Source organism: Chanodichthys erythropterus, chromosome 4, assembly GCF_024489055.1.
Source record: "Chanodichthys erythropterus isolate Z2021 chromosome 4, ASM2448905v1, whole genome shotgun sequence".
NCBI lineage: Eukaryota > Metazoa > Chordata > Actinopteri > Cypriniformes > Xenocyprididae > Chanodichthys > Chanodichthys erythropterus.
This window is the reverse complement of record NC_090224.1, coordinates 10,084,559-10,105,426: the sequence shown is the minus strand read 5'-3', so window position 1 is coordinate 10,105,426 and position 20,868 is coordinate 10,084,559. Positions and strand designations below refer to the sequence as shown.

General features: G+C 34.8%; 1 protein-coding gene across 1 annotated transcript in view; it reads left to right on the top strand.

The window, feature by feature from the left end:
• stxbp5a (syntaxin binding protein 5a (tomosyn)) overlaps nucleotides 1-20,868 on the top strand; it is a 105,372-nt gene that overhangs the window by 36,921 nt on the left and 47,583 nt on the right. The window contains exons 3-5 of the mRNA XM_067383074.1: nucleotides 4,274-4,355; nucleotides 9,711-9,811; nucleotides 19,180-19,314. Of these exons, the coding sequence (XP_067239175.1) occupies nucleotides 4,274-4,355; nucleotides 9,711-9,811; nucleotides 19,180-19,314 (318 nt within the window). The remainder of the gene's footprint in view (nucleotides 1-4,273; nucleotides 4,356-9,710; nucleotides 9,812-19,179; nucleotides 19,315-20,868) is intronic.

Here is a 20,868-nt window from a genome sequence, read left to right as displayed (position 1 = left end):
CCGGTATCTTCCAGCCCTGTCACTTCAAAGTGTCTGTGATGGATGGACGGGATGAGCCACTGAATGACTGTATTGGCTTCCTCTTGGTGATTGATGAAGGCTGCTCCGTCTGCACTCTACAGTGCAACTTTAAAATGCAGTTTAAAAAGTGTCATTTCAGAGCAACAGTGTAGATCCCTGTGCAGTACTGTTTTCTTAATCCTGCTCCCGCTGAATTTCTGACCATTAACGCCTGCTCCCGCCATTGTTTGTTGCACTCCCGCCCGCACCCGCAATGTTTGTATCTACTCCCGCCCGCACCCACAAACATTCTGTTACAGCTTGTAGAAATTGTGAAAAAATGACACAAACATTAGGGCTATGCAAAATGTTCAGAATAATAGATATCAGTTTAATTTAAAGGTGCTAAAGAGAATGTTTTGTTTTATACATTTTTGCAATATTACTTGAAACTGTCTTTACTAACTGATAAAAGACTATTTATTAGGTGCACTGAAAGGAATAATATTAATATAAATCATCTGTGCACGAGGTAGGGCCTTAAAAACATCAGCCAATCTTTTACGCGATCATCTGCCATGACGATTCATGTGAGAGACGTGCTCGGATTGGCCCTCTGGCTTGTCAATCACTGCCACGACGATCCGTGTGAGAAACGCACGGCTGCGCGCTCCAGTAACTTTCCACACACCACAGGCGCCGCATGCAATGTTTTTGTCAGGAGACAGGAGTAACTTATGACTGATCGCGCTCAAATGCGTCCAGTCAGAGCCAGTTGCGTTCAGTCTGCGAATACAGTCGGTGTTCAAATTTCGTGTGAAAGTATATAAATCTGCTTCAGGAGCAGGAAACAATCGCTGTATGTTGAGCATAGTCAGAATGTTTTAGCTAGTCGTTAAATGTGTGCCCGGCTTAATAACACAGCGAATGCCGATGGTAAACACTCGATACTCGTGCACGAGTTTTGTGAGGCATTCCCTCTAAATGAGCTGTAAAGGAGGGGGGTTGTTCTTACCCATGCGCTCATATCAAAAACTCAGTCGACAAAAAGAACCTCTTTAGCACCTTTAATTAAACTGACCAAAGTAATTCTAGCACCTCAAATGCTACAATTGATGTACACTTAAATGTACATGTCCTCATGAAATCAATTTTTTTTTTTTGGCTTTTAGTATGAATCTATCTTTCTATATATCTAAATATAATTACCTCATAGAATTAATTCTATGAATGGGATCGGATCGAGGGCACATAAAACTCGATCGAAACATTCCTGTAATGAACATTTCTCTCTCATAATACTCGCACAAACATCAGACATTTGTGTGTCTATGTCTGTAATCCTTCCGAGTGTGAGACGCCATTACACGCCATTGTTTTTTTATGCATGCTTGTACATTGCTGTCTGCTTCGTGTCTCTGTACCAACAGTTTGAGCTCTAGTGATCACTGTTAATCTGTTTTAATTGTTATTTTGCACCACCATGATTGCATATGCATATATGCATTTTGCTCTTGCCTCCTTCCTTTTCTCTTTCTGTCTCTCCTTGCTGTGTAAATATGAATGTGTGCAGTTCCCAGGTTCCCAGTAGAGGTTATCATCAAATTATATCTCTACAGCACAAACACAGACACGCACATTCACACACCACGTGCCAGGCACCCAATGAGCCTGCTGAGAAATTAGTGTTCACTAACTATTTGGCAGTTGGCATTAATACAAAATGCTTTTTTCTGATGCAAGTTTTTATTAATAATGATGGACGATGTTAGCGCTAACTTTTAGAACAAATAGTTTTAAATTACCTTTCTGTGAGCATTTTTTAAAAAATAAATAAATATGTGGCTTTGTGAGTTAAATTCCCTCTTTATAACTATTAACAGCATTTGTTCAAATTTAAAATACACAGCATTCAGTGGCTCAAAGGTTTTTTTTTTATTTTTGTTTTTTATTTGTTTTATCAAGTTCTGCACCTCTCATACACTTTCTGAAAGATTTGATTGACCTGGTTGTAGAGGTATTCACAGGTCCACTTGAATCCGGAAACCCGAGGTCTGACCCGAGCGGGTTCGGGTTAAAAACTTTGACAAGTGCCTCGGTCATGGGTCAAGACTGATATTAGTAGCCTCAGGTCTCGGGTAATTTAAAATAAATGTGCTTTTACTAAACAGACCTGAGAAAACCTGTTCCACTATATGTTTCAGGTGTTTAACAATATTGTATTATTAAAAACAAATACATATGACAACATTATTATCCCCCTTCTTCTCTGTCAATATGTGCTTCTATGTTTATATTACCAAACCCTCCAGGATAGGCTACTGGTGCATGCAGCAGCGGCGCATGCTCAACATAAACCCTGACCATTCAAGAGAATGAGTGTGGGGATTTGCTTCTTAATATTAACATAAATATAAATTTCCTGTCATTTGAGGTGGAACATAACACTTATGAGCAGTTTTTCTACTTGGAGGTGCTCGGCCAAGCGGAAAAACAATCTGCTGTTGCCAGATCGATTACAGAAAACCATCTAAATGCAGTCGAGGCCAAACTAATCAACTAATTCAAATTAACAAAAATGAAACCATAACTGTATATTTTCATGTTTTTCCTCAAACAAAACAATTTGTGAAAATTCATGGAAAACATATTCTCCTACATGTTTGACATACAATAAGTAAGCTATAGGCTACATTATTTGGCAACATGGGTTAAAAACGTAGCTAATGTAAATGTTACAAAGAAGTATCGGAAAATGAATTTTTCACAAATAAGGTAAGAAAATGGGTATTATTTGTTCTTATTTGTCGTCTCTGATTTTGGTCTGTGTCATCCACGGTTGAAAAAGTCCCCGCTACAGGCCCGCCGTCTGACGCCCCCCTGCAATGATCTGAAGGACCCACCGCGCCATCCTCAGAATGCGATTTAAATGCGGAAAGCGATCTAAACTGAATGTGATTTCAACTGAGAAGGACTCCGCAGATCTGACTTATGCCACCTCAGATTCAATTTGACCCCCTTCACCACTTTCAACACATATAGTTAACAAGTTTGTAAATATTTTGGATAAAACATGGAAAAATAAAATAAAAGTGATAGGCTAGATATATCATACAGCATTACTGCGCCTGCATGACACGTCACTGTGGAAATAGGTTCATTCAGGCTCAGCTAGAACACATCCCCACAGAACTCCATCCCCCACCCTGTTAGTCCCCCTTAGATTTATAAAAGCCTCCAAAGTCATCTTGCACCCGCTCTCCACTGGCATGCAGGGCTGCAGGCTGTGCAGACATTGCAGCTTTTTACATTCTGGTCCAGTTGGGTTCTAAAAAAATGTAATCGGGTCAGACTCGGGTCTAATTTTATTTAGTTTGTCTCAGGTCATTTTTCTTTTTGAAAAAACAAATATGCACGTCGGATTCGGGTAAGAAGTGATTCGGGTCAGTTAGGTTCGGGTACAGATTTTATAAAATACATTAATTGTTATACTTTAATTTTCTTGTATTTAGCCACAATGAAGATGAAGATGAGGAGATATGGATCTAATTGCATCATATAACTTTACTGATCAAAAGAAAACAAAAAACGCAGTCCAACAATAAAAGAACGTGACAGCTTTACATAAACATGCAATGTAAAGACAATACCGAACACTGGGCAGAATAAACTGAAGGCATGTATACACATGAAAACTAGAATTAAAATAGAAACAGATGTACAACATAATCAATAACTAAGGTAACAATCTAGTGACGATAACACAGGAAACTCAGGGAAACAGGAAGGAAACACAGGAAAACCAGGAATATACAAACTAAATGTCCATGGAACACAAACATTTCAGTACTATTACCGCACAGAAAAACATATTTTAAAGATGGATGTGTTATTTGGGTTCTGGTAAATTGGGACCTTTGTGTTTTTGACAGGGAGAGCCTATGACTTTGGAAAATGTTGTCAAAACAACAGAAATTCTTATAAAGTGGTCTGCTATGTTTTATTGTCGACTTTCAGAGAGAAGATTTGACAGTGACTGACAGACTTCATTGCTAGCAGCAATGCCAGAGAGACTGGCAGAGGTAATTAACTTGTATGTCCACAGAGGGTGAACAATGACTGACATGCATTTAACTGGAACAGTGCCTTTAATTAAAAAAATTAGAATAAAATGCAGAAACAATAAGTGGCATGTTCAGATTTTGACCCAAAACTGTCACTATCTTGTTAGCCTCGATTTCCTGACTCTCTCCTTGACTCAGAACCCTTTCAGATTCGGCCGACCCGGTGTGGAGTGTTACTGTCAGCACGAGAGTGGAGCAGCCGTCATCCAGCTACAGTTTCTCATAAATGAAGTGAGTGTTTCACATTTTTCCCCGTCTTTCTGTGTTCTGCTCAACCTCATGTTGAGAGCCTATTCCCATGGAGCTTCAAGTGGCAGTTTGAATAATCCAGGATGAAGCCTCAAGAGGCTTAGATGATCCCTTAACCCAGAGCCTTTGCTGCCACAAACCCTCTTGTCCTCCAGAGTGGGCCTGGAGGGATCCTACAGAGGAAGCTGATATTACCATTTTCTCCCTAGAGTGTTGCCCACAGTCAAGACCACAGGGATCTCTTACATTAAGCTGTCTTGTAGATTGTGCTCCTTAGTGTCAAAACGATTAGTTCACTGTACTGTTTTTGAGGATATAACAGCACTTTGCTCTGTGCATTTGCCATCAGCATATTTCAATAGTGCACTACAAAAAAGATATTAGATGTTAGAAAATAATAAATATTTTTTTTAATGCATAAATATTTTTTTAAAATCGTATATATGTTTAAATAGATTTTGTTTATATTTTGTTTATTCTTAAAATATGTGAAAGGAAAAAACCTTGGAACAAGGCAAAATACAGTACACCTGGTAAGATTAAAACATAGATTTACACACAGTATTTAATCCTTAATAAGAATAAACATCTTGAAATTAGTTGGTAATTTTGAACAGACTTCTCAGCAGTCATAAGCAAGTTATTTGACACACTGTAAACATGATGGGGCAGTTTCCCAGACAGAGATTAAGCCTAGTCCTAGAATAAAATGGGCCTTTAAACCAGATTAACAGAAATCTGCTTTCTCTTTCATGGTTTAAAATAGTCCTAGACTTAGTCTAGTCCAGAGTTTAATAAGCTGATTTCCTGGAGGAAGACTAGAGCTACTCCAGGACTAAATTGAGGCTTAATATATATATAATATATATATATATTATAATTTTATAATATATATATATATTATAAATAATATATATATATATAATTTTTTTTTTGATGCTGTTCACTTTATTTACAGTTTATTTTGATTTAACACCATTGTTTTTCATTCAAATGTGATTGCTTTATGTTAAATTGACTTGAAATGGTTATTAGAATTCACTTGATGTTTTCATTTTGAAATAACATGTTTCAGTCAAGTAACCCAATCAAACAGGACTTTCACTTCCCATCATGCTTTGCACCGGGCTGAATTGGGAGAGTAAATGTTAAAAAAGAGTTATTTTATGCATTTTTTAGAAAGATGGAGAGACTTCTTACTGTTTATTGTTCTATTATGTCAAAGTTTTTGTAATGTTAGTTTTTTTTTTTGGGAGATTACACAATCTCCAGAGTTAATTCAGCTCTGCTCAGAGTACATATGGTCCCTCTCTAAATAGTGTTAAAATAACACTGAAGAAGAGTTAAAGTTAATGAGATAATTAAGCAGTTAATTAAGTGATGATTGTGCATTAGTGATGAACACCTGCTGTTAACAAGCAGAATAACTGAAGAAAAGAGAAACACAAGAACTACAACTGACTTCAGTCACAGCCTTATTAATTGCTTAATTATCTCATTAACTTTTATCCTGCTTCAGTGTTACTTTAACACTACTTAGAGAGGGACCATATGAGCAGAGTTGATTTAACTCTGGAGATTTTACTATGTACCATTGTGGTGAAGTATTGAGCTTGTGCTTGGGTTGAAGACCTGCTAACAAGATTTGCCTTTTTTATATAATGAAACAACCACTATGATAGTGCTTTGGATCAAACCAGTATCATTTCTAGACTTCCATCATTGATTATCACATGTATAAATAGTTATGTTTAGTTTGTTGCTATGTAAAGGACAAAACAAAAGCATTAATAAACATAGGATTATATATATATATTCTATTTAAATAGAATTCATTACAAACAGATTTCCAGGCATTACTTTTTTTTCACAGCTGATGTATTTTGCTTGCTTTTTTTTTTTTTTTGGACTGCAGTCTTTTTCTGCTGCCATTATTTTCCTTGGATTTGCTTCTCAGTTCCATGCAATTTTAAGCTTTTCTTGGTTTATTCCATGCTTTCTAGGCAACCTCTCTCATGCTAATTCAGATGAGCACAGTTGGTTTTAAATTAATCTAGTTTATTTTAATTCAGGACTCCATAGTCCAGGTTTTAGCAATCTGTACTTTTTTAGCCAGAAAGCCATTTTTTAAGCCATGATTAACTATTCTAGATTAAGGCCTATCCTGGCTAAACCCTGTCCGGGAAACCGCCCTGATATCTATTTTTAGACCATTTGGATGGCAGTTGCTTTTATCCAAAGTGACTTGAAAATGCATTCAAAATGTGCTTTTTCTGTAACTTTTTTTTTTTTGCTCTCTCAGTTAACCTACAGGAAAGCTTGAATTAACACAAATAATAATATAAAACTATTCAGGATGAAGAATAATGCATTGCTTGACATTAGACCCCAACAAATTGTTTTTGGGAAAATGATTATACATAAAACACATAAAACTGTCATTTGTTTTAGCTATTTACTAAAAGCAGTGTGAATGAAATGATTCAATCACATTTTATTAGTTTATGATAAAAAGTATGCAATTGTTCATTTTATCATGTCGAGATGAATTGAAATATTGTATACTTTTTTTATTTGAAATGATTATGTAAATAAAATGCCTTTCTGGTCTAAGAATGAATAACAAATGTAATGATTAAAAATAGTTTAGATTTTTTTGCTGTATGAAAGTCCTGTTTTTGGTGAGAGATGTGGTTGAAATGGTTGGGCTTCATTGGGTTACATCACATATTCATTAGTGCATTAGTACACATTTTGTGTATATATTTTCAGTTATTGTTTGTTTGTGGCTCAGCAGACCAAGCAGAGCCAGTACAGACAGACAGACACACACACACACCTGGGAAAAAGCACAGACTCTTGTCTGTTTTATATTCAGCCTCTATAACCAGAGAAAAGGCAGTGTCTGTGTGTATTTGGTCTGAATATGCCAGTGCCTAGATGGAAAGGAGATATTTTGTGGTAGCATTCCTCCTCCTTCCCCTCTGTCTGTCCCACCCACACTGTCTCTCTTTCGATTTATTTTTCCACTCAGTTCTGTCTCTCTCACACACACATATATTCACCTCCCACCACTGTATCTCGAATCTTCCAGCCCTCCAGAAATGTTGCAGAATGAATAGGTTATCTCTTTCAAAGTATGGTATGTGTCAGGGGCATTTTTCTCCAAGCAGACAAGACAGGTAGGGCCTCTGATGAAAATCTGGATGTTAATGAACAACACAAAAATGTAAAGCAAATATAAGCTAGAATGGTGGAAAAAAACACTACTTTTTAAAATAACACTGTCAACCAGCAACATCAGCTAATAAAGTTTCAAAGGGAGGTAGTTTTTTGTGTTTTCAATGAGATCCTGTTGCATTCATATGAGAAGGGTAATGGGCATTGCTGTGTTTGACTGATTACCCTGCCAGTACAAAAAAGCAATGCAAAAAATGTTTTGTGTGTGTTTGTGTGTATATATATATGTACACCACTAAGGAACCACTTGGAACCACTAAGATTTTTTATGTTTTTAAAAGAAGTTTTGTATGCTCACCAAGGCTACATTTATTTAATTAAAAATACAGTAAAAACAGTAATATTGTGAAATATTATTACAATTTAACTGTGTACTATTTAAATATATTTGACAATGTAATTTATTCCTGTGATGCAAAGCTGAATTTTCAGCATCGTTACTCCAGTCTTCAGTGTCACATGATCCTTCAGAAATCATTCTAATATGCTGATTTGCTGCTCAATAAACATTTATGATTATTTTCAGTGTTGAAAACAGTTGTGTACTTTTTTTTTTCAGGATTCCTTGATGAATAGAAAGTAGCATTTATCTGAAATACAAAGCTTCTGTAGCATTATACACTACCGTTCAAAAGTTTGGGCTCAGTAAGAATTTTTATTTTTATTTTGTTGAAAAGAAATTAAAGAAATTAATACTTTTATTCAGCAAGGATGCATTTAATCAATCAAAAGTGGCAGTAAAGACATTTATAATGTTACAAAAGATTAGATTTCAGATAAACACTGTTCTTTTGAACTTTCTATTCATCAAATAATCCTGAAAAAAAAATATTGTACACAAATATTTTGTACAATTGTACACATTAAATGTTTCTTGAGCAGCAGATCAGCATATTAGAATGATTTCTGAAGGATCATGTGACACTGAAGACTGGAGTAATGATGCTGAAAATTCAGCTTTGCCAACACAGGAATAAATTACTTTGTGAAATATATTCAAATAGAAAACAGTTATTTTAAATTGTAATAATATTTCAAAATATTACTGTTTTTACTGTATTTTTAATTAAATAAATGTAGCCTTGGTGAGCAGACAAAACTTCTTTTAAAAACATTAAAAATCTTAGTGGTTCCAAACTTTTGGACTGTACTGTATATAAAATTTTACTTGTGTCAAAGTAAAATGTGAGTTGTGTCTTGGTTTTGATAATGTAAACATAACATTCAAAAGTTTTTAGTTTTTTTGATAAAAACAAAGTTTACCAAGGCTAAAAACAGTAATATTGTCAAATATTATCACAAATATAATTACAATTTAAAGATGATTACAAGTTAAAATAATTATTTTTATTATATTTTAGACTGTAATTGATTCCAGTGATGGCAAATCTGAATTTTCAGCATCATTACTCCAGTCTTCAGTGTCACATGATCCTTCAGAAATCATTCTAATATGATGATTTTGTGCTCAAGAAACAGTTGTGCTGATTATTATTTTTTTTTTTTTTTGTGTGTGTGTGTGTGTGTGGATTTTCAGGATTCTTTGATGAACAGACAGTTCAAAAGAACAACATTTATTTGAAATAGAAATCTTTTGTAACATACATGTATTTATTGGCACTTCTGATCAATTAAAAACTTACTGACCTCAAACTTTTAAATGATTGTGTATATATACTAAAATATCACAAAAAATGTAAATGTTAATAGCTTTTTGATAGTGTAAGTTACAGAATACTTCATAAGGACTGTTTAAATAGTGTGTAGACATTAGTCAGGGTAGCGCCATATTATTTTTTTGACAGGAAAGAAACCGAGTTTGTGAGGGATAGAAGTACAGTGTGTTCAATGGATTGTACTGTTTGTTTAACAACAATCCGATTGTTCAGTCTTTACAAAAAAATATTCAAAAACACTTTTAGTTGTCAAATGTAAAAATTACATGATGATCCAGCGTGTGCCATTGTAAAGACTGTACATCTATCCCTCACAGCCTCGTTTTCATCTGCATTAAATTCATTATGCTGTCTAAACGGACTATTTAAGGTCTATTTGTAACGCTCTCTTTCTCTGTCTTTTTTTCTTTCTGTCATGTAGGGGGCGCTGGTTAGTGCTTTGGCCGATGACAGTATTCACTTGTGGAACCTGCGACAGAAGAGACCAGCTGTGCTGCACTCACTCAAGTTCAACAAGGAGAGGTCAGCCACGGTCACTTAATCTACACTTGCTCTGAGCGTGTGTGTGCATGTTGACTGCTGATCAGTGTTAGCGATACATGACTGTGTGTGTGGCAGAGCTGGTGTTATGGAGTCTGTGGGCCCACACTCACATCTGATACCTCTGTTTCTCTCTTTCACTCTCTTATTATTCCAGTTGACTTCCACTTGCTCTCTCACTGTTGGCACCCAGGTGCAGCCCAGAACACAACAGTCATTTCTCTGTTGGTCGCACAGGGAGGCGAGACAACATGTGTAGTCATGTTTTCAAACAGTAGTGGGAAAAGAGCAAATTTTAACTAATCCAGACAGAAACCTTATTTGACTCTTTTGAGGCATTTTTTAATCGAATTATAATGTTAGCCAAGGTTTCCTGCAAAGTTAGCAATTTAGTTTTAGAGGAATATTTTTTGAAGAGAGCAAATTTTGAAGGTATGTTTATATTGCACATCAATTTTTTTATTTCATCCCGTTTTCAATGACACATTCCCTTTAAAAGCATAAAAAGGCGCTTATTTCAAACAGTGTCCTCAACAGAGACATGTGTTCATACTAAGGACACTTCAATCAGTGTGGCAAGTATTGAAGAATGTGTGAGACCTTTAATCACACTCATAGCTATAGATCAGTGCAGGAAGGTTGTAACCTTCTGATTCGGTTTGGACAGCTGTTGACTCTGATAAGAGATGAGCCAGCCTTTCACTTATAATCTGCACTGCTTCTCTTGATGAGAGTGACAACTCGCCAACAGCGGCTTTCAGGGTCGAACAAATTTTTACCACATAACTGCATGTGTGTGTGTGTGTGCAGGTCTGTCTGCACGTGTGTCTGCCTCAGAAAATACAGGCAGGGGTCATAGGTATAGAACTGATGTGTCTGTGCGCTTGACATTTAGAAAGTGTTTCCTTCTGCGACCTGCCTCATCCCTGAGGCTACAATGGGGCGGCTGTGCCCCTGAGTGCAAACAAAATGTCTCTGTGTTGAGCTATAAAGTTAATTTGAATTGGCGTTCAGAACCCATTTTGCTTGTGTAATGCGACACATTTCTGAGTTATTTAATTTTATACAAGTATGTATAATTAATTTATATAATTAATTGTACTTTTAATTATTAAAAGTATAATTTACTTTTAAATGTTAATTAAATTTTGTTATTATATAAAATATTATTATAAATTTATAAAAAAAATTCTTTAAAAAAAGAGACAAATTGTTCTTAATGGTATAAATAAAAATGAAAAAAATATTAATGATTATTTAAATGTAACAAATTCATAATAGTGATATTTAGTGATATCTTATGAAAAAAATATTTATTGATAAAATATGACAAGATCTCAGAGTTAAACTGTCTGAGAAAAAATGAATCTTGATTACTTAAGCAAATCATGGTCAGGTCAAAATGTCTTAATATTTTTGGTTCCAAATTTTTATCAATTTTACTGGTAGTCCACTGTATGAAGAATTTTTGGGTATAATGTCAGTTTACTTTATTTTGCTATCCTCACTTACATAAATGAACTATAGTCTCCTGCACCCACTAGTAAAAATATATCAAAAATATCAAAAATGTCTGAATTATTTTTGGTTTGACATTAGTAATAATGTGTTTATTAAAGTTTTTTTTTTTTTTTTTTGAACAACATGAATTGTTCACAATATAGGATTGCTTTCAATTAAGTGAATGAAAAAGAATTCTATACTCAAAAAAATAACTCTTTGAACTAACATAAAAAGTCATGGAAAGGATTTCCACATGATTAAGTTGCTTTATTTCAGCATTATGCACTTTTGTTATTCCAATTTAATGTACTTACGTTGGGTCAACTTAATTTATTAAGGTTGATTCAACTTATTTACTATGGTTTGGCACAGCTTGACAAAACAACTGACTAAGGAAGAATCTATGTAAAATAGTTATGTCCAACTTACACAATTCAATCATGGACAGTGGTTCCACATGATTGAGACAAGTAAAATCCAATAGAATCAACCATGTTAACTTAACTAGAATCGATTGTCTTCATTTAAAATAAAATAAATAAAAAGCAATAAATAAATAGTTTTCATGTACATTGATTTTTACAATTAATTCGTCTTGTTTAATTTTGTGATTTACATAACGTTTGTGCTGTTCTGTGTTAGAAATCTAGATGTGATACTGGATTCATCCTAAATTGCCTTAACCAAAAACATTGTTCAGCCTAAATTGATCATAAGTCCATTGGTGGCAATGGTTTTACAATCAATATAGGCTTACAATGCTTTTGGGAAATGCAACCCAGAGCACTACCACAGTGATTACTTTCTTATTAAAGTAATTTGAAAGTTTATTAGCAGGTCCTCAACCCAAGCACAAGTGCAACAATTCACCACAATGGTAACCCTAAAACTATTAATTAACAGAAACTTTTAAATACCAACATAATAGAACAGTAAACATTAAAAGTCTTTACATTTTCTCATCTTCCTAAAAACTGCTTAAAATAACACTTTATTTCAACATTTACACTCCTATTCAGCCCCTTTGCAAAGCATGATGGGAAGTGAAAATCCTGTTTGATTGAGTCCTGGTTGGGTTTACTTGATTGAAACATGTTATTTCAACATGAAAACATCAAGTTAAGTCAAAGATTAATAGTTTCAAGTCAATTTAACATGAATCAATCACATTTAAACCAGAAGCCTGATACAATGGTGTTGAATCAAAATACATTGTTTAAATAAAGTGAACAGCATCAAAATCATCATCTTTTTTTTTTTTTTTTGAGTGTAAAGGAAAAAATGCAAAATGTTAATGTAAATATTCTACATACAGCATAAACAACCCCTTCAGGAACAAGCATCAGCTTTTCTTGTTGTTGAAGGATGCTTCTTTCAGAAAGTATATTTTTGGGAGGACCTACTGTCAGGACACTGAGGGCATCACACAAGCTGACGTTCTGACTGGAAGCTGTCGGAAGATGTTACAACAACCAGAGAGGGATGAGAGAGGAACAGCCTGTTAAAAAACTCTTTTCTGGGCTAGACATGAAAGTGCTTCCTGAAAATGCTCTCTAGATTGCACATTAAAGCATTCTGGAGGAAACAGATATTAGGCTGTGTTCTCTTAAAGGTCCAGTTTTTCGTGTTTTTTTAAGCTTTGATTGTGTTTATAGTGTGCAATATAACATGCGTTCATGTTTCGCTTGTAAAAAAACAGTATTTTTCACATAATTTACTTATCTGTATACCGCTGTTTCCACTGTCATAAAAACGGGCTGATGACTTCCTTGTTCTATGAAGTCCCTCCTTCAGAAATACATAACGAGTTCTGATTGTGCCAGCGGTTCCTGTGTTGTGATTCGACAGCAGCTTATTAGTGCTCCTTGCCCGTAAATGTCACGCCTCTTACCATAACGTGTGCTGCACATACTTTTACATGTGGATTATTGTGGTGTTGTGCCGAATGAACACAAAAGACAATAATTCCCGAGAGACTGAACTCTTTAATCTCCACAAGCAGCGACAGAAAATGTACAACGTTAGCACTCACTCAGAAGAGTACCTCATACGGAAAACAGCCATATACATAAACATAGTCCCCTCTTGTGGCCATTATGTGCACTGCAGTCCAACATTAACTATTGCAGTAAGGATACCACAATTATAATTTTCAGGAACCGAGTTAAACATAAATTGTAACCATTGATCTCTAAGTACAGCGTCCCTGGGAAGGCCAAACAAAGGTGATTGGACTGCGGGATGAAAATAACACCGTTTCGACGACATGGCGACAAACACACTCTACAAACGCAACTCTTGCTCTTCTCCGTGGGAGCGCAACAAGGCCACGCCCCCTTTTTGTGTATTCCTGTGGGCGGAGTTTAGTCAAAAAACTGTTTTAGTGACGTCATTAAAGAAGGAAGTAGAGGGATGTAGTCCAAACTGGCCGTTCGATGTAGGCGACTTCTGTTAAATAAAATATCTCGCTTGACATTGAACTTTGAGATTTAAAATTTTACAGATTTTATTTATACTCTAACAACAACATTACACACTAACTAAAGTTTGAAACATGGGATCATGAAGAACGGGACCTTTAAAATGTTTTTGCTGTGCTCAAGACATTCTTATTTGAAAAATTCAACTGATTTAAACATTGCACATTTGTCCTTGTAAACGGTTACAGGAGGAAAGCTCATTCCAAGCAGATTCTCTTCGCTCATGTTGTACATGTGCAGCTGGTCAGTTATGTGTTTTCTATGTTTGGCTTGCCTGAAGCAACATGTTGTTGTTGATTTTGAAGCCTCTTGTTTTTGTTTAGTAAACCCGGTGTCTTGAGCATTCAGAGCTGTAAAATGAATTTTCCCAAAAGAATCCAATAAAAAGTCATTGTTTACATTTCTGGAGGTGTTTTGATCTTACAGATACACTGTTTTAGAGATGAAAGAACTCCATCCTGGTGCTGTAACAATGAATGATCAGGGAGGTTGGCAGTTTTTTAAGGTTGTTCCTGAATGGATTTGGACTTTGCGTGGGTGTGTGTGTGTCCCTGCAGGACGAAGGCTCAGTAAAGAGCAAGCCAAATGTCAGGAGTGCAGGGCATCCGTCTGTCATGCTAATACACTCATTTAGCTCATTATCACACCAGCGCAGAAGCCATCTGAACACAAACGCACCTCACTTTCACACATGGAAGGCTGTTGATATTTGTGAATGTGGTTTGTCTGGTTGAGAAAAAAGTGGGAGAAAAGCAGTGAGTGTGTGGTTTTTGTCTGGGTCAGGTTTTGCCGAATTTGAGGGGACCAGAGTTGCATAATAGGACAAAACTACCTGCCTCCATTTGCCAAATGTCCCTATGAGGATAATAGTGTAATAAAAATACTGAATCATTTCTTAATGAAATAAAATACAGCAAGGTTTTTTAGAGGATAGAAAATAGCATTAGCTCAGTATAAAACAATACAAGTCGATGGAGTGCCCCAACCATGATAGAAAAACAAAAACAAATATATGTTTATGTGTATTTTGATGTGGCAGATACATTTTGCCTAGTCATCTGGGAATAGACGTGTGGATGTAGACTTGTTGATGTCATGCTAAATTCTCTTTACATGACATACTCTCAATGTGTCACTCGCTGGCTTGACTTGATTATCCACAACAATGAGGCTTGACATTTAATAAACACTAGGAACCAAACAGAGATACATACCAGCAGGAAAGCTTAACACAAGATGAAGAACAGATGAAGATTGAGAATTTAAATACACAAGATGACCAGGGGCTAAATGAAGGACAGGTGTAGGTGATTAGTTGACATAGTAACAAACAAAGGCAACTATGGAAGCAAACAAGATGACAATGAAAACAGGAACTAAATCACAGGAAATGAAACCAGAAACATCAAGACAAAAGAACATCAAAACAAAAGTTCTTGAACACAGAGACACAGGGAATCGTGACACAGAGTGATGTGGTAGATGTCATATTTTTTTCCTGTGCTAATTAATGAATTAATTAAAGAAGAAGGATCATCATCTAATTATGGAAATAGTAACAGGAATGGATAAAGAAATGGATAGTACTTTTGACAAAATGTTTATGTTCACTTACCCAAAATGTCGACATAATTTTTTACATATATTTTAGGAAATGTATATTGTAAATAAATCACAATTTATCTCAAATTATTAAATTTGTTCATTTATATTTTATTATATTATATTATATTATATCATATTATATTATATTATATTATATTATATTATTTATATATATATATATATATTATACAGCTATGGTAAAAAAATAAGAGACCACTTAACATTGATTTCTGAACTGAATTTATATATATAGTATGATTACATTAACAATCAATCAGAATCCATCCTGCTGTAATGAGCTGAAGTACTTAAAGTGACAGACAAGCATGCACTTAGAATAAACAGAAAGATATTGTCTGCTGTTGTGGATGCTAATATAGTTATCTTTATAGTTATCATTCTTGCGTGAATGGGCCTTAAAGAGCTTAAACATACTGGTGTCACCAATACTGTTAGTTTATGCTGTATTATACTATTAGCTTATGCTGTTAGTACACTGTTACTGTTAGTTTATATATATATATATATATATATATATATAAGTTGTATGTTATCATTACATATATTTCATAATGGGTGCTCCAGATATGATAGGGCAGTGGAGAGGCTAATGCTGCAGTTGTCCATATCTTATATTTTCTCTTACATTTTTCTTTTCTTTTTGTTTTTGCCCTTTCTCAAGGGAGAGAAAAATAGAGAGCAGTCAGCAGTCCAACTAGTGTTGTCTTTCAACGTCTTCTCCAAGCTGGTGTTTGTGTGTGTGTGTGTGCATGTGTCTGTCTGTCTGAAAGACAGAGGAAAGAAATGTGTTGAGTTTGATGCATGGTATTTCTTTCAACACTCTTCCACTCATGAATATATTCATGATGCTGCAAGGTGCTGGCGTGAAGTGTTGGGGGCAGGTGTGTGTGTGCACTTGTGTTGCTGGGAAAAAGGAGTGTGAAAGGGGTGAGAGGCAAGCCGTTTGCACAGCTCTAAAACAAACAAGCCTTTTGTCCATAAAATGATACCATGTGCTCTACCTTTTCTGAAAATATACTTGTTCTTCAGGATGCATACAAGCTTTGGAAACCAAATGTATTGGTTTCTTAAACTCACACACATCTGTGTTTATATTTAGATAGACCTAGGACTGAATAATATGTCTGTTTTAGTGGTGATTAAACAGAAGCCCAGCCCTTGACTCCAGTAACTCAACTTCCCACAGTTTTGACCCTCTACGTTGTACAGCAAGCAAAACTTTAGCAGCTCAGCTAAAAGAAGCTTTTTTATGCTCAGTAATGACAACTAACATGCAAACGTTTGCAAATATTTGGTTGAAAGAAAATTGTGTGGTTTTATATGCTCTAGCTTTTGGTGCAGCTTATCGCACCTCCAGTTCCCACATGAAAAAAGTACAGTGGCATGAAAAAGTATGTGAACCCCTTGCAGAATCTGTGAAAATGAGAATTATTTTAATAAAATAAGAGGGATAATAAAAATGCATGTTATTTTTTGTTTAGTACTGTCCTGGGTAAGATATTTTACATAAAAGATGTTTGCATTTAGTTCACAAAACAATAGCTGAATTTATTAAAATAACCCCATTCATAAGTATGTGAACCATTGATTCTCATTACTGTGTGTGGTTACCTGATGATCCACGACTGTTTTTATGTTTTGTGATGGTTGTTCATGAGTCTCTTGTTTGTCCTGAGCAGTTAAACTGAGCTCTGTTCTTCAGAAAAATCCTCCAGCTCCTGCAGATTCATCAGTTTTCAAGCATTTTTGCATATTTGAACCCTTTCCAGCAGTGACTGTATGATTTTGAGATTCATCTTTTCACACTGAGGAGAATTGAGGGACTCAAACTCAACTATTAAAAAAGGTTCAAACATTCACTGATGCTCCAGAAGGAAACACGATGCATTAAGAGTTGGGTGTGAAAACTTTTGAATTCAAATATCAAGGTAAATTGTACTTAATTTTTCTGCCGGGAAACATGCAGGTATCTTCTGTTGGTTCCGAAGGGCCGTACTAAATGAAAAACAATGATATTTAAACAACATAAGAAAAATTGTGACATCTTCATCCTATTCAAAAGTTTTAAAAACCCCGACTCTTAATGCATCGTGTTTCCTTCTGGAGCATCAGTGAATGTTTGAACCTTCTTTAATAGTTGACTTTGAGTCCCTCAATTGTCCTCAGTATGAAAACACAGATCTCAAAATCCTACTCACTGCTGGAAAGGGTTCAAATATGCAAAAATGCTTGAAAACTGATGAATCTGCAGGAGCTGGAGGATTTTTCTGAAGAACAGAGCTCAGTTTAACTACTCTGGACAAACAAGAGACTCATGAAAAACCATCACAAAAACAAACAAACAGTCGTGGATCATCAGGTAACCACACACAGTATTGAGAATCAGTGGTTCACATACTTATGAATGGGGTTATTTTAATAAATTCAGCTATTGTTTTGTCTTGTGAACTAAATGCAAACATCTTTAATGTAAAATATCTTACTCAGGACAGTACTAAACAAAAAATACCATGCATTTTTTATTATCCCTCTTATTTTATTAAAATAATTCTCATTTTCACAGATTCTGCAAGGGGTTCACATACTTTTTCAGGACACTGTATTTCTCAAAAGTTGCTCTTTCATAGCTAAGGAGACATGATAGAGCTGGAAATTATTCCATGGCAGTTATGAAATGTGTCTCCTAATTTGCTTAAACAAAATAAACAAATTAATCAGTTGTTGACATGCAGTCTATAAAATTTGACTGAATTGCATATCTCAGGTAAATTGGTCTTGAACTAAGTGGGGGTAATGTATATGAGTTTTATTTATATTTTATTGAAATGTCAGCATGAATGCAGACTTTGATATCTTGGCAAATCTCTAAAAACAGACACTTGAGATTACTGGGATTTTATTTTAAGCAAAAAAAAAAAAATCTGAAAAGGATATTTAAGCAAGTCTCCATTTTATATCTTTGCTGTACTTTAAAACATTTAAATATCAAAGATTTGACTTAATAAAAATATTAATGTTTGTCAAAAATATTAATGTTTATTATATATATATATATATATATATATATATATATATATATATATATATATATATATATATATATATTTTTTTTTTTTTTTTTTTTTTTTTTTTTTACAACTGTTGTTAAAGATCTTTACAATCAGTTAAAAAAAGACCATCATAAGTTAATACAGATCCTCCAACATCCCCATTTCAAATAAGTCTATGCATGACCACAGAGTCCTTCCTTCTACATCAAATTACATTTCCACATAGGAGAGAAAAGTGTCCCAAATTTTATGGAACTGAAATAGTTTTGTTATTCCAGAAGAAACTTCCAAGGGCATAGGTTCCAGTGTATCTAATCCATTGTGATTTTATATGAGGTTGCTCAAATATCCATTTTGCAGCAGCATGCTAAGTCTTGCAGTGAATTTTGAGCTGCTGAGAATTTAGCTAGAAGATAGAATTTAAAGTACGATGTATGAGAATCCCTGCTGGATCAAGGACAAAATTAACCTAATATAACACCTGAGAATACAATGAAAATATGTTGTTGGGAATCTATCTTACAAATTCAAATAAAGATAATTAAGATAAGAAATAGTATTACGATTTCAATGGAGACCTATGAGGCCTTTGTGGGTGAAGTGTTTTGCATGTGAGCGGTTCTGTTAATTTATACATTTGATATATTGGAAATAATAATACCTTTACTCTTTCTTCATCCCTCTTTTTTAGGATAACGTTCTGTCATCTGCCCTTCCAAAGTAAATGGTTGTACATTGGCTCGGAACGAGGAAACATCCACCTTGTGAATGTGGAGTCCTTTACCCTCTCAGGATACACCATCATGTGGAACAAAGCCATTGAACTGTGAGTGCCACACACATTTGAAATGAAATGCAATCTCACTGAGTCCTGAAATATGATTTGTAATATATCATATGTGTCACATCTGTCATTGTGTCTGTAGCCTTATGTTTTATTTGTAACTAAGCGATCATTTCAATCAAGTGCCATTTTAAATTGTCAATTCACCTGCTCTCCCTCCATCGCTCTTCTCAGTAGATACTTAGAGTTCTTCAATTATTCATTTTAACATTTTGTCAGCAGTTTTGTTTTCCTCCCTGACCCGTTGAAAAGGCTGCAGTGCCTTTGAGACCCAGTGTAGACACACGCGCACACACAGACACACATGCATTTACAGGTGTCGGATCGGATCAGTGTAAGTATAGACAGATGTCCTGTCTTACCTCCTGCTTTAGTACTTAAGCATACGAACACTCGCAGACAGACACGTTGTGTCCCTTGCGACAGGAAGGGCAATTGTTGAAAGAGCTGCTCCGCCCTTTGCTGTTGTACCTGTAGTGACAGACTAAAGGGGCAAGTCAACATGGCTTTACTCGCATGTCACTAAGCAGAGCATTTTCTCCACTCTCTCTGACGCACAAACCCACACACACATACATGTTTTATGTCGCATATAACATGTATGTGCAAGTACCTTCCGGTGTGGTGAGAAATCGAGTCCCCCCAGGATTCGGGTCTCTTTTAGGACCCCGAGTGATCCCATTGGTTAAACGGACTTTTAATGGGTAGTATTTTTAGCGCCTTATTACAATTCCTGCAAAATCACATTATGATTTATATAGTTTAAAATGTGTTATGATGACCATTAATGTCTTTTAAAATACTTGGTTCATATACTATAACTGAAGCTATAGGTTGTGAAATTAAGCATTTTCTCATTCTTACTGTTTTTTTTAGTTAGCTTACGTAGCAGCATAGCATACATCTACCCAGTTAGCCTGTTAGCTTAGCTTATATTATATTAGGTATGTTTTCTGGTTTCAATATAGTTCCCAATTACATGTTTCAAATTAATGTGTACTTAGCATGACAATATATAACCAAGGCTACATTTATTTAATTAAAAATACAGTAAAAAACAGTAAAATTGTGAAAAATTATTACAATTTAAAATAACTGTGTACTATTTAAATATATTTGACAAAGTAATTTATTCCTGTGATGCAAAGCTGAATTTTAAGCATCGTTACTCCAGTCTTCAGTGTCACATGATCCTTCAGAAATCATTCTAATATGCTGATTAGCTGCTCAAGAAACATTTATGATTATTTTCAATGTTGAAAACAGTTGTGTACTTTTTTTTTTCAGGATTCCTTGATGAATAGAAAGTTCAAAAGAACAGCATTTATCTGAAATACAAAGCTTCTGTAGCATTATACACTACCGTTCAAAAGTTTGGGCTCAGTAAGAATTTTTATTTTTATTTTTTTGAAAAGAAATTAAAGAAATGAATACTTTTATTCAGCAAGGATGCATTAAATCAATCAAAATTGGCAGTAAAGACATTTATAATGTTACAAAAGATTAGATTTCAGATAAACACTGTTCTTTTGAACT